General features: G+C 33.5%; 1 protein-coding gene across 1 annotated transcript; it reads left to right on the top strand.

The window, feature by feature from the left end:
- Positions 1-2,002: 2,002 nt before the first annotated feature.
- LOC147072014 (uncharacterized) lies at positions 2,003-13,725 on the top strand. Its single transcript, XM_085946746.1, has 2 exons — positions 2,003-2,154; positions 13,064-13,725. Exons 1-2 carry the CDS (start codon positions 2,122-2,124, stop codon positions 13,274-13,276), a joined length of 246 nt encoding a protein of 81 aa, XP_085802872.1. The 5' UTR covers positions 2,003-2,121; the 3' UTR covers positions 13,277-13,725.
- Positions 13,726-16,502: the final 2,777 nt, after the last annotated feature.

Genomic DNA, 16,502 nt, shown 5'->3' with positions numbered 1-16,502 from the left:
AGCCGATTTTTATTGTTGCAATAAGTGCTATATTTTAACAGCACCTATCTTGCTGCTGTTAAAATATCGCACTTATTGCAACAATAAAAACCGGCTTCGTGTAATTGTTACAATAAGTGCTAATATTTTGATACAAACCTACCCTAAGTTTGATACTATTTATCAATTTAGTGTTCGATAAGCATAGAATAGACCCACTGGTGCACCACTAGAATTCACACAAGCCAAGTTGCAAATAAAAATATAATCAAATACGTAGGTAATAGAAATACCAACAGACAGTGATAACAACTGTTGATAAAATCAATAGAAAAATAATTATCCTTATCATTAACAAACACGTCATAAACGACAATATTCTAGAGATGTAGTTTTTCTCATACGGGGAGTCCTTTCACGTCATTCTTCTACATGAAAATTCTGTTGGTAACTCAGCAGAGACTACGCAAATTGTCTCGCAATTTTAAAGGGTATTGGCGATGGGAATCATCCAGCAAAAATGGGAAATTGACGGAATTATTTTATTTTCGGTTGAGTTTTGAGAAAGAAAGGATTAAGAAATGGTAGGTTAGGATACCTAACCTTCAAGGGTTACACCAGCAGACGCGCAGATCTAACGATCCACGCCAACCGTCGTGAGCAAACGTCACTACACTATAACTAATTAGACGCAATGATTTGATTGTGTTGAACTTTGCTTGTGATTGGTTTACTAACAATAAGCGTAGTGTTGCTATTATTAAAAATATAGGTTTACTAAAACCTATTTCTTCGTTAGCTTGGTGGCAACACTGAACAGTTTTTACTCGCATTTTACTTTTACGTCAAAAGGTCAAAACTCAGTTAGGATAGTGCTAAGCAGAGAGGTGTTGATAGTTGATGAATACTGAATGGCACGATTAACTACGGCGACGCAACTTGCAAAGCAGATGGTAACTATATTTATTTTCGTACGTTCTCAGGAATCTTCGATAAGATTGTAGGTGAATCATGCCCAAAAATAGGAATTGTTCCAAATCGCTCAAGACTGGTTAAGATTGCTCACGACTCCAGGGAACTACTCAAGGGTGACTTTTCACGATCGTGGCAGACGGTTGGACTGAAAATCTGCTTCTCTTTTCTTTCCTGTCTGTTTGTTTTGCATATGTTTTTCATATGCATGGCCCCCACAAGGGTGGGGTTGACAGGGCTGTAGCCTGGGGGCCCGGCCTTAGGAGGGGCCCGGACAGGCGGGTCGGTTCAGCCAGATAAGCAATATTGACATGACAGAAGACAACAGTTATAAATGTGTTTGTACTCATTCCATATGCCACAAATTTGTTCTATTAATAGTAAAAAAAAGTCGCCTGTGGCGCTAATTTGCTTTTTGAAATTATGTGTTTGCACGAGGTACCTACCAGCAATGTATTTTTCAATTTTACATTACCTACGGTATTTTTTAATCCAAACAGGAAATTTTAGGTGTGAAACATTCTTTATACCATATTTGATAAAACTGGTTTGACGACATCTATTAAATTGCAAAATCTTTCTAGTACGTCCCGTTTTTTATTGTTATTTTGTGATCTAGTCACGTTATCCTACTGGATCTGATACTGATATTTTCTACTGGGTTCTGTAGAATATCAGTTAGGAAACGCTGCTGTAAAGTATCACACTGCCCTCTATCTTAAACGATAGGTAGGGGGGCCTGCAAAAGATCCTGACCTGGGGGCCCGCTTCAGGATGTGGGGGACATGGGTATATGTAAGTATACTCAGGTATATATACTTATATATTATATTTCAGTTTAATTTTCAGACTTCCGGGACCCCATTAATTTAGAGCCCTGTGCTATATATAATATATAATTATTATTTTAACTAAATGATTAATAAGCCCTGTCCTTATCAATGCGCATTGTTCACGTTGTACGCTTTTGATTTTACCGCACGTCTCGGCTAAATAATTATTGTATTGATAATTCATTATCGCGCTATTGAGCATTAAACATACTTAATATAAAAATACTCTACAATGCAGTCGTAATTCAGTCGCATTTAAGATACCACGCCAGCTAATTAATAGCGAAGCGCTTCCTTCAAATAATTTTCGATAGAAATTGAAAGTGAATATTTCAAGATGAAGTTCTGCTATCAACTTCTGTGTGTCACGGTAATTTAGTTTAAAAATTCCCCCCTTTAATTATTATTAATTAAGTATTCTTGCATATACTATAACAAATATATTGTTTATGTACGCACTTACTTTTCGGCGTCTAAAAGTCTAAGCTATCGTTTGTTGACAGACAGATATCAGGTTTTTGTGGTTTCTGATATATTATAATTATTAATACGTACATAACTATAAATATTACTTACCTACATGTATTTTTCTCTATATGTGAATAATTGATAGTACCTACCTACCTAGGTATATTTAAAATTAAATAGTTATACGCAGGTGGGTTGGTAGTTATACAAACCATCTATGCAACAAGAAGTAAGACTTAGGTATTGACATTTTTGAAAGCCCTTATCTGTCTATTCTGTTATGTATGTAGTAGGTAAGATTTATAGACTAGGTTTGTCATACAATTTTAATTTTATTTCTTAATTTAAATCTAAGAAGGACTTAGATAATGTTTGCTAAGTTAATTTGTTGTACAAATAATACCTATAATAATATGTTCTGCCGAAGCATTTCTTAACGCCACCTCAGTACCTACCTAGAATATTGTACCTATATAAACGTTTGTAAATATTTTATTCAATACCTACTTATATTCATACCCAAATGCCCACTAAAGGGACAGAGAGTATTTAAAATACACACCTATATACAGAAATAGGAGATATTATTAGGTACTTACCTAGGTACCTACCTATTTATTTAAATAACTACTTACATTAAAAACATTCAGTACCTACCTACGTTTTGCTTATTTTGCCAAGTTTGGTAATCACAAAATAGATTAATAAGCTAGTCGCCATGAACCAAAGAGCAGGGTTTTGCTCATACAACCAATGGACACATAGCGCACCGATTGTCCTCAAATATATTGAATGCGTGTTTCGTGTAGGTGCGTGAAAAAAAATAATGCATATTATGAGATAGACGTAACTATTGAAAATAACATGTACCTATTCTTTAATACGTGTTTAAGTTTATCCCATATTTTTCCATATTCGAGATCCGTACCCTGCCATAGGGTAACCTCAGTTCGCATTATATTTTTGTTCTCTATTGGAAACTGGCCCCAATGTTATCGGATTCTGAAATTATTAAGAAATAGCTCTAAATATACAGGTATATTGTGTACCTATACCTATTTTTTTTTTACTAATTATTGGTAGGTAATGTAGTAGAAATGACATTCTTTGCTTAGCAATAAGATCGATCGATAGTTGTATACCGACATTTTTACTGATACTTATATTTTATTCTATACCTACAACTTAGATCAGTCGGTATGTAGATAGGTACTCTGTAGGTAATCTGATGAATTCCTAGTAAAGATCTACAGATATCTGTTCAGATTATGATTCAGATAGCATTGCTATTAATATCAATATAATAATATATTCATATATTTTATAATGTACCTAATCAATGTGTAGATAACTATTAGATTGCGCAGATAAGCTTGCACACCCATATTGTGTAATGTAGGCAACTCAAACAATAATAATATGAAGCGCCTAGTTTCAAAACCCCCTAAAACGATTTTAGGTTGTTCTGAGAAAAACGAGAAAACACATATCTATTAAATCTGTGAACTTTACGTATTTATTATTTAATACGTACATTCTAAAGAGTATTTTGGCTTATCAATTTTAGGGGTATTTGAAAAGCACACCTAACTATTTTAGCGGGTTTTTAAAATTTAACGTAATTTTTGATCAAACGTATTGACGGTTTTTGGCGTTTTTTTATATAAAATATCCATCTATATACATAATATCTATTATACGACAACATCTTCTTGGCTACGCGAAGGAAGGCGCTGTTGTCGACTAAATGGGAAGAGCTTGTTAGTTCACAGTTTTAACATGTAGCCAAGAAGTTGTCATAGAGTAACTCAAATATTTTCAAAAATCGTTTTAGGGGCTTTTGAAACTAGGCGCTTCATATGTGCGAAAAGAAAAAAGACATAAGTACATAATGTCTACAATTACTACTTTTCAGGAGATATAAAATAACATTGATCTTTGAACAACTTTGTATGAGAGTGTAGTATGTTTATGTGTGATATTTAGGTACTAGATGCGTTGATTTCAGTCATATACCTATTTTATCGTGCTCGTAGTGGCGGATTTATAAGTCGTGGATTTTTGAGACACTCGCACGATATAAAAATAAAATAAAAACCATAAGTTTCAACTACTAACGTACCTATTTAAAATATCAATGTATCGCTTCCTTAGTAACACACCCTGTAACTAAAAATAATAATTATTGAAGATAGGCCCCTTTGATGTAAGTTGCAGGGATTTTGTTATGCTTTAGAGTTTAGGTAATATTTTATAGCTACCAAACTACCTACTTAATTTAATAATTATTGCATGGCTGGTTTGAACTGTTTCAAGGCCTCCTTTAAATCTTCGAACGAATCGACTCTGCCAAAGAAAATTGTCGCTGCCCATTCGCTAGCATTCTACAATATCGTGTAGGTAAACTGTAAATTGAAATTATAAATAATACCCACTTATTTGCCCTTTTTTAGACTATCCACCAGTATAAGTTGTCCGCTGAGTGATGGCGCCACAATCATGTTAACCCTTGATATATCATTCAATACTTTTTTTATACTGTAATGCACGTTATGAGCTTAGTTCTAAATTCTAACACCTGACTATTTATGATGGTATATCTATAATTATTAGTCCTTGCAGTTTGTGCATACCTACTGTTAAAATACATCACATCCAATAAATCGATTGATATACGATTCGTTAATAAAAAAAATATACCTATACACTAATATTTTAATTTTTCTTCGTAAATTATTTAGTAACATTTATGGCAAACGTGTTTACATTGCACACCTGTAAATAAGTAGGTATTAATTATTATCTAATTTGAATTTAAAAACAATTTCAGAAAATTGCACAATAAATCTGAATAATATATAAAACTAGCTAGGTCCATACCTACTTTGTTATGATTAATATAAAAAATAAAATATGATTGTAAAAAATTGTAACCCATTCATGCCCACGTTATTCTCCTCATAAAATAAATAACATTAATTCCTAAAAATACATTTGATAAAATACGATAGATTGGTACTAAGTACATAATTCAAATAAATTAACAATGATTAGAGCTTATTTCATCATCATAGAAGTAAATTTTCAAATTCAAATTCAAACATTACAAATTATTAATTTAAGAGGTCACAACATGACATATAGAAATAAAGAAATATTATTAAAACAGTAGATAGGTACCTAACTATTATATAAAAAAGAAATAGATCAGTATTAAGTTATTAAACAGTAGAAAAGTGTAAATACAAAAAAATATAAATTAGATAGGTACATACCTAATTACAAGAAAGTACACCGGATGAGTTAAGCAGACCCTATTTTAAGAATTTATAAAACAACGTTCACCTATGCTCATCCTCAGGTAGGTGGAATATATCAATATCCGAAGCGATTTGGGTGAACAGAGTTATTGCACGAAATATAAGTCGACAAAAATACGTTGTATATTCTAGCATTTTAAACTACAGTATGTAAGCATACCTAAGAGATAGCCAGTTGGATAAAGCTGGTTACATGTTAAGGTATACAATAAGGTTTTAGATTAAATTGCATTAGGATTGACCACCGTTTTATATAACTTAAATACTCAATTACTTGTAGGTATAAAGTTTTTTTTATATGGCACACGTGTGTAGGTACTTACCTTCTACCCAGGATCATTTTACGAAATGATCCCTAAATATTTTTTTCTTTTACTATTTTAGTAGATAGTCTTGCTTTTTGTACTTTTTCAATCACGAAAGTTTTGTCTGATGTGTGCAAAGTCGATGATTTTTGCGTATTATATGTACCTAACACCCGAATGCTATTGCACAGTAAACATTATTGGAAATGTTTTGAGATTTATTACAATAATATTTTTTTCGACCGGGGGGAGGGTCTAGACCCCTTTTGACACCATAGTAAATGCGGGTTTGCTACTACATAATATTTATTATATCTAGGTATAGGTTTAATGTATCTATTTCTATGATTGTTTGTTGTTGAAATGTTGTTTTTATCTGACGTTTGTATTTTAGTGACACTGACCCAATGAAGTAGATACCGAATCAAAATTTATTATTATAAATGTATTATAATATACTTATTATCTTATAAACATAATCAACCACGTTCCTATTATCACGTCGTGCATTACATAGCGAGCATTTTGTAGGTATTGGTTACTATAGTGCGAAATCTTTACAGTGATAGGCGGCGGCTTCCAGAACTACATCCCCTCCTCTCGCGTTTCAGTACTTACAATAGTTCGAAATCGAAAACCATAGAAAAGATACAACACGAGCGCCTAAGTTAATGATTTCGTAGTCTAGTTCCACATTTATGATAGGTGGGTACCTACGTTTTGATATCTAGGTGCTTTGTACTTTCCTACCTATATTTCAGTAATAGAAATGTCACATTAAACACATAAATTTTACAGTATATGTATATAGCTGTATACTAAGTATGTAGGTGACATCAAACAAATTTAATACCAGCGTGCGTTTTTATGATAAGAAGGTCTTTTATTTGGTTCACATCATAGGTCGTATGTGGCTGCCAACCTTGCATAATAAAATACATTAAAATATTTTGGACTTAATAATTAATTATTATGATTTATTAGGGAAAAATAGTTCAACTATTAAATACTCGTAGTTAATCAACCATTTCCTCAATTTTATGAGTAAAGAGGCAAGTAATTATTTGCATATTAGGTTATTAGGTGGCTGATTTTATGGGGTGCCGGACGAAATCCCGAAGGCCGAAATTCCGAATGCTGAAATCCCGATTGGCCGAAATCCCGAATGGCCGAAATCCCGAAAGCCTAAATCCCGAAAGCCGAAATCCCGAATACCGAAATCCCGAATGGCCGAAATCCCGAATGGCCGGAATCCCGAAGGCCGAAATCCCGAAAAATAAAAAAAATACAAACATCAATAATTGTGCAATCTTGAACTGCGCAATTTTTAAAAGAGAGAAACAAATCATTTTTGTGGAATATAACATCAATAATTGCGCAATTTTTACAATAGAGCCTCAAGATTGCGCAATTATTGATGTTTGTATTTTTCGGGTTTTCGGACTTCGGGATTTCGGCCATTCGGGATTTCAGCATTCGGGATTTCGGCCTTCGGGATTTCGACCCAAACCCGATTTTATGGGTATTAGAGACATTTTTCCTGCTACTTGTCATGCTAGCAGTGCAACTGTTAAGCTTTCTCCAATGTGCAGAGTGTAGGAACCTACATCCAAAATAATTGTTGTGGGTGGTTGAACGCACCGAGTCGATAACTCGGGATTTTTTCCCAGGACTGAGCACGGTCCCGTCCTTTTTCTGACAGTTATCGTAAATTCACACAATAATTTTGAATCACGTAACTATAAAAGATTATGTCATTGTTATTTTAAGGTGGAAACAAAAAGTGATTAGTCAGTCCGATTACTAAGGGTGGGTACCTATTCCTATCTAAGGTATAATGTAGGTAGGTGGTTCCTGTTTTATTTAGCATTGTAGGTACGTTAGCATCCTGACTCTTCGATTTATGTCTAACAATAAAATTGTTGTTATTACTACTCGTATTACGAAATTTTTGCTGCTTATTTTTTGAAATATTATAATTTTTGATGTTTGAAAAGCAGTGATGATGGATGAAAAATAATGCTGCTTATCATAAAACACGCATAAAAAGACTAATATGCTTAACGGATCCGGAATGCTATAATGATGATGATTTCCTCATGGAGATCAGGAAACGCGTTGTTATACAATAGAATATAATGGTAATAGCCAAAACCAAATAACGCGTGGCAACCGAATTTATTCTGGCATAGGTAGGTATTTGACTACATGCGAAAGTTTAACGATTGTACGATTAAAATAGGTAATACCTACCTTACCTACCTAGTAATAATTTCATAGTATTTAGAGGCGTCAGTTTATAGCGTCGTAATTGTATTTACTACGAATGGAATAATAAATTAATTTGCACTATTATTAATAATTAGGATATTGCACCAAAGTATTATAATATGTATAGGTAAATCATTTTACAGTGGCACCATGGGTACGGCAAATGCGGCTTGCAGTTGTAGTGGTATATATTGTTTGCTAGCATTGAAACAGGCATTGTCGCAAGCAATTCAATACACGCGCGAATCGCCTATAGTGCCACTGTAGAATGATTTACCTACACTTATATTATGTTCAGCCAGCGACGTCCCCAGGTAAAGTGCCGCCTTTATACAGGCTTAGAATGCCGTTGTGTTTCATTTTTAGTCTCAAATGTATGGAAAACGATTTATTGCTATCGCATTTCGTAATAAAATTTTAAAGTGCTAATCTACTTAATTTTATTGTTATAATATTTTATAGACATTCTTTCCAAGCATTTATTGTTTCTACCTATAATAGGTACCCACCTACCTACATTTAAAATTAAAAAGCGGTCTTGTGATTTTTTTATACTATACTAAGAAGTTGGTACTATTTACTGCTTTGATAAGAAGTAATGATCATAGGTATTCATTCATTTGCAACCTAAGCAACGCATGACTTGCCTACTCCCACGGGACGTCACTATGTTCATATAATTAAAGACAACGTGCCTACAAGATACATAATCGTTTACTATTGAATCTTTGACACTGCTGCATGTTGTATTTCAATTATTGTTATGCAAACTGTATTTATTCATTATAATTTTGTGAATTTGGAGGAATCTAAACCACAGAGCACATTGTTGAAACTTGTCATCTTTATGGATTCTTGACTGACATCAAGATACTCTCGTAAAATGCTTTAATTGTTTAATTAAAGCTCCTTTCATATTGAGGCATTCATCTATGCTCAAAGTATAGTAAAATTAGTGAATAGGCGCCTATGTACCTACAAACCATAGACAGTTTTCCGCTGATTGGTGATCACTGATCACTTGCGCTGTTTCGGTTTAAAATAAATCAGATAGGTATGTGACATTTATTATACGAGTGTGAAAGTGACCCTAGGACACCCTACTACGTCAAACGATCAAGTTGTTTACATTTTTTTTCAACGCGTATACCTACTTACATATAGGTAAGTTCCTACTTACCTACATAATATAATAAATTGATGTTGGCTGCAGAAAAATATAAAAAAATACCTAATAATTATCCATGTTACCTTCTTAGGTAGGTACATAATATTACTATTACTAGGTACAAAAATATATGTGTGCCAAAAAGTATTCTTCTACACATCTACACAAAATGTAGTCCAGGGAAGTCAAAAGGTTTGACACATAATACCTATATGCGTTAAACTTTTAACATATTTAATACATCTAAGAAAATCAAATAAAACACTATGTACTCCAACCTTAATTTATTATCGTGATATGAAATATATCAATCAATCATACGATAGACAGCATCGAGATATTATTGAAACATCATTTTTATAATATTTTTATGAATTACGATGGTAGTGCTTTGAATTCAATACGGTAACCTGTTCGCAATGAGTGACAATTTTAGATTTTAGATGTTTCGTTATTTTTTTTCCCTATTTAGGTATTTCAATATGCAAAAATCATTATTTTCTAAACAGTTTATTATATTATTGCATTCGAAGTATGCGCTACAACCTAGCACTATGATCGAACCTTACAGTTTTGTGTCATGGTATGACTATAGTAGATACTTCATACTAGATAATATATTATATATGTAGGTAGGTACTTAAATTGTCTACTTTCTAATATAACTCATAATCACCAGAAAATTCAGAATGGTTTTTATCTTCCCCTAATAACTAATAGAGATGCTAGATACTCTCAAATTTGGTGCCCTCTAACGAGTGATGCCTTAGCCTACAGGATGGCTGGACATGGCTCCGTTCATAGTGAACATTACCTAACTAGCGTAGAGTGGCCGCCACCTAACCTTGCCATTTAGAATAGATTTTTTTAAAATTAAAACGTGAGTAAACCGATCAAGTGCTTGGAATTTACTAATACAATTATACGGTTGCGTATACACACCTATCCTTGTCACTGTGTACAATGGCAAGGTTATCTGGAGAATACTCTACTATCCCAATTTTGATTATAGAGATTGGTATTCTATCATTTACATTTACCTCAAGCCTTGACGCTTCTGATTTTTCCATAAATACGCGGAGGGTTTTTCTTTTGACGGAAAATGTTTTTTTTTAATTTCTAATAGCAAGGCTTCCTATATGACAGCATCGGTTTTAAAAATTATGGCCGAAGTACACATTCTAGCACTTAATTATTTATCTACTCATAAGTAGGATATAAAAATCATCATGTAGGTAGCTACTTAGTCAACCATATCACTACTTGGCGTCAGTCGGCTTTCAGTGTGGTTTGTCGTCTTTATGTTCTTCACATATTAAATTTTATGACTTACAAGTTACATGCGACATTTTTGCGGTGGGGGCAAAAGTGTATAACAACCTACGTATAATTGGGCGTATCATTGTTTCATCGAGAGTATTGAGATACCTAGATCGATATATTCAAGTCAATTTTACTGTAAGTACAGATACGGTAATTATTTACAAAACACGATTATCAGATTCCAATACAAAGCTTGAAAGGAATTATCAACAAACTAACTTACAAAATTATCCAGCATGTCATATTATCATCACTCAGTGTTGGGAAAACGGCGTCATAGACATCCGCGACATTCACAAAGTAGGGATAGGTATACGTTATTCTTACGTACTATCATGGCCCCCACAAAGGGGGGGCTGACAAGGCCCTAGCCTAGGGGCCCGGGCTCAAGGAGGGCCCGGCGTAGCGGGTCGACCAGATAAACACACAGCTTAAATGTGCTCTAATAGTAAAAAAGTCGCCTGCGGGGCTATTTTATTTTTGGGCTATTACCATTTTAAAATATAAGGTTGTGCGATGCTATTTTTGGTTGTTGTGTGTTGTTTCTCGACAACTCCATAATTCGATGTGTTAAAAAATCGCTAAAAATATAAGTACTGAATTTTATTTGACCTGAAACACAATTTGGAAAACGTCACTGAAGAGCGTCAGACTACCTTTTAATTTAGCGGTATGTAAGGGGGCCCACCAAATATCCGGTCTGGGGGCCCGCTTCAGGATGTGGGGGACATGCGTCAGTGGCGAAGGGTGACTTTTGGAAAGAGGTAGGCTGTGGAGTAACCAAGCTTATCAGATATATTTACGGGAAATAAGAAGATAACCCTATATTACTACTGATGAATAGGTACACTAAATCGATGAAATTTCAAAATCTCAATTAGTTTGATATAATTAGTTTATAAAGAAGCAATTCGATTGAATTATGTATTTTACTAAACATTTATAAACGCAACATACGCTCAAAATATATTATCTATCATCTTTGAAAATATCCGTTGTTGTGTATAATATATTCCATAACAATTTATAATTTAACCCGTAAAGCTAGACATTTTAAAATACTTCTATATTTAAAAGACAGACTTAGGTATAAATAACTGATAAATAAAAATCGCGAGATAAATTATTTTATATTTTTAACAACAATCAATATTTAAATGTGATTGAATCCCATAGAAATTATTTTTTAAATTATCTTCTTATTAATTATTTTGAATAAATGTGTGGATGTAAGCGCTAACTAAACAGCCTATGATTTCGGAATAAAAAGCCAGACAGAGACTAGCGTCACGTGACTAAAAACGCATATAAACCACATCTTAAATTCCCATCGAATATTTCATAACATAGTTGAATCCATGCGGCAGTAGTTATGGTTATAAACCTTACTAATTTATAAAATAAAGCTATGTACTTCTGAATTTTGACGATAGATGACTATCAATTATCTTGGATTTTTTAGTGTATTTTTTTTTTTTAATTTAAATTATTTGCTTGAAGATCTATTTTTTTAGTAGATAGGCTTTAAATAATCGCCTACTATGGAGCCTTCGTGTGTACTACTTACACTTTACAGGCTTAAAGTTCTGGTATGACAAGTAAATTATAATATACCTACCTACTATTACGGATTTAATTTTATCATACTTATTAGGTACTTAGGTAATATTCTAATGAGCCTGATCACCGAAATTACCATCCACACTTACCCCTGGTAAAAAATCTGTAGGTATATCAGCACCCCTTTAAGTAGGTACAACCTTTTTTCGGATAGTTTTATTTTTTATACGTAACTATATTGGGTGTTAAAAGTTAGTTTAATTTTAATTACATTTAATATTATAATTAAAATATTACCTACAATGTTATTTTTACACTCACGCAGTAGGTACATACACCTTATTTATACTATTCAGTAGGTAGGTACTACCCAATGCGTATTGGTATTACGGAGAGAGTGATAAAAAATAATCGCAATGATACGTCGTCTGCAAATTGTGTAACATGGACTAAATTAATATTTTGGGAAAGACGATTCTTGAGTAAAATTCTTTTGGTGGCCATTTTGACTCTTTTTGTAAGACTCACCTTCAATATTGCCTTTAATGTTTACCTTTAATATTGTGTAGAATGTAAATGTTCCGAAAACGTGTCATTATATTATGTTGAATTAAAATTAAATATCTTCCTATAATAATGAAAAATGTTTCCATTTAAAAAATGTCCCCTTACTTACCCCCTTCCGTAACGCGGGCTATTGAGCTAATTATAGCTCCGTTATTGTCTACCTACACAACATTTGGCAGAAACTTTTCCGGTATCTATTGAATTTTTGTTAATTTTCGATTTATTTTTGTGTAGGAATCAAAAAATCTTTTCTAAAAAGTTGACTTACTTATATTAGTTATTTTTCTGTTTCAACAGATACTGGCGATGATCATCTCCCAGTCATCGGTGGAAGCAGCTGTCGGCTGCAATCAATGCAACTCGCTGAAGGTGAAGTGCATCTCAAACAATGCAGTCCTCTCTTGTCTCCCAGGACCTCCATTCCCCAAGATCGTCCGCTGCCCAACTGGAACATTCTGCGACGTCAACAAACTGCCTTGGTGCGGCAAAGATTACAGGCCACTGTGCTGATTCAAAGATTCTCTATTAAAATAATACCTACCATACTCCATAGTTTGTCATATTTGTTCCATCACAAAGGTCTGAATAACTGAAGAAAGGAAATAAAGACGAAGAACAGAAATAAAATCGCAATTTTATTGCGAACGGAAAATAAAAATGATTCTGTATTCAACAAAAATTCTACAAACCTGTGCTATTTTGATTTTTGGTAATAATATTGAAAATTATTAATTGTAGGTAAATCGGCGTATTCTGTACTTATATTTTTTTTATATAAAAATGGCCAATTTATTTGAGTAATGAAATATTACTTTTGTATATTTATTAATTTTATTTTACTTTATTTGAGATAATAATATGTTATCGAATGCTTATTTATGGTGATTTTGCTAGTTTTTATTTAAACTAAAATAAATATACTTATCAGCAATAAAAATTGCCATTCATTATTCATGAAATATTACGTAGGTAGGTACCAGTGGCGAAGGGTGGAGGTAGGCTGTTAAGATCCGCCATAAATAGTGCACATTAATCTTTTTCAGTGAAATGTATATGTTTTTATTGAAATAAGACTACAATTTACAGAAGGTGTTGGTTGAGTTTTAAAAATCAATTAAACCCTGTCTCAACCAAACCATAATAGTATTGGTATATTTTAGGCGATATGACAAAATTGTGCACATTTTTTCATTCTTACTTATTTGTTTTCGTTAGATTAAGAATACGTATTACACATATTGTTGGTTCATTTTTTCAATTCATCAAGCTATGGCTAAACCAAACTATAATAGATAAAAAATATTATTCTATCTATAAAATATCCAAATTTATGTATCATTTAATTGCATAATTTTAGATATTTTATAGATATATGAGTATTTTTTGACTATTATCTATTATGGCTTGGTTTTCGCAGGGCTTAATTGAATTTTAAAAACTACCAACACCATCTGTAAAATGTAGTATTATTTCAATGAAAACAAGTATGTATGACTGACAAAGTTTAGTGTGCAATATTTATGGTGGATCTCAACAGCCTACCTCCACCCTTCGCCACTGGTAGGTACCTACTTATTGTGTTTTATTTTATTTCTTGTGACTGTAATACCTACTTATAGGTATATGTTACGCCGAATGTGCGAAATTGACTATTACATGAATTAGGCAAAATTTTGCCCATTTCATGTAATAGTCAAGCCCGTTGCCTTGTTCATGAATTAGGTAAATTATCTGCCGAGTGCGTGAATTCGCCAGGGTATGGAATTTTTAAACTGTCAACATGACAGTAGAAAAAGTAAATTTAACACGGATGGTTTTATTAGTTATAATTGGACATAATATAATATTATTATTATTAGGTTAGGTTAGGTTAGGTTTTGTAATTCTGAAATCAACTGAATGTCCATTTTGAGGTTCAATTTCAATTTTCATTTATTTTTACATATTGTGGACATTACAAATTATAAGTTTAGGACGTTCACAACATGACATTTAGAAACAAATAAATCATATTAAAACAGTATTATGTAATACTGTAATTATGCAATATTAAGTTATTCTACAGTATAAATGTGTAAATACAAAAAATATGAAGTATATATGTACAAGGAAGTACACCGGTGAGTTAAGCAGACCCTATTTTAAGAATTTATAAAATAACGTCCACCTATACTCATTCTCACGAAGATGGAATATATCAACATCCGAAGCAATTTGGTTGAACAGAGTTATTGCCCTCCCAATTGGCATCACCAATGGCAGGTTAGTTCTTCTCCTCGGGAGAACAAACAACTGATGCTCCCGATTTCTAAGATAGTTATCAGCGACACACAAGTCAATATTACCAAGAATGGCAGAGTTCTCATTCACACCACATATTAGTCGAAAAAAATACGTGGCCAAATATTGATATCTTCTAGCACTTAAACTACATTATGTAAGTATATCTAAGAGAAAGTCAGTTGGATAAAGCCACGGATAGTATCCATATAACCTCAAATAAAGGAGTCTCAAAAATTTCTTTTGAACTCGCTCCACCATAAGGTCATATTTCAACTGATGCGGGGCCCAAACAATCGACCCACTCTCAAGCCGGCTTCTCACTAAGGAATTATAAAGAATTTTTAATACAGTAACCATCCGAAAAGACCCGGGAAGTACGCAAGGCGAAGCCCAACATTTGTAGCGCCTTTTTACAAATGATAGCTATATGACCACTAAATGACAGCTTACTGTCAAACGTAATGCCAAGATCCCTTACAGATGGTATTCGCGAAAGAACTCTGCCATGCATCGAATATTGGGAAAATATTACTCGTGAGGCTCTGGTAAATGATAAAATATTGCATTTTCCAATATTGAAGTCCAGGTTGTTACGCCTGCCCCAATCTAATATATTGTCTATATCAAGTTGGAGTTGACGACAATCGTCCAAGGTGACAACTTCCATGAAGAGTTTCAGGTCATCAGCGAACAACAAAAACATAGCATTTTTAATGACCATTGCTATGTCATTTATAAAAATCGTAAACAGCAATGGCCCCTAGTTTGAGCCCTGAGGGACACCAGAAAATGTATTGAACGTCTGTGACTGATAGACGCCATACGATACGTATTGTTGACGATTCCTAAAATAGCTCCCGAATAGCTTCAGAAAACGATCGGACAATCCAATTAGTTGGAGTTTTTCCAACAGGATGTCGTGATCGACTCTGTCAAACGCTTTTGAGAAGTCATTGTAGGAACAGTCAACCTGATGGCCTCTATCTAGTGCTGACGATACATAATCTACAAATACCATCAGGTTAGTTTCCGTTGATCGGCCAACTCTAAATCCATGCTGCTCATTCATTATAAATGACTCAATTTTTGGATAAACCATGTTATGCATGATCATCTCAAGAACTTTTGCGGGTGCCGAGAGAACAGCCACCGGCCTATAGTTCTCCACTGATGACTCGGTACCACTCTTATGGATTGGAGTAACCTTTGACATCTTCCAAAATTCGGGAAAGATCCCCGTCTCCATCACAAGATTAAATATATATGAAAGCGGGCCATTGACAAAGTCAATACACCCCTTTAAAAAAAATGTTGGGAGATTATCCGGTCCTAAAGATCGAGTGTTCTTTAGCTTTTTAATGAACCTAAACACAATGGCAACATCAATCGGAAGGATATCAATAGATTGGGCACCGCGTGATGGTTTTCTTGACGTTGAGGCAACATCCAGATT

This window comes from Rhyacophila brunnea, unplaced genomic scaffold (genome assembly GCF_057557595.1).
Source record: "Rhyacophila brunnea isolate RB1 unplaced genomic scaffold, BYU_Rbru_1.0 scaffold_2, whole genome shotgun sequence".
NCBI classification, from domain to species: domain Eukaryota; kingdom Metazoa; phylum Arthropoda; class Insecta; order Trichoptera; family Rhyacophilidae; genus Rhyacophila; species Rhyacophila brunnea.
Note: the sequence above shows the minus strand (reverse complement) of the source record. Positions and strands in the feature narration are given on the sequence as shown.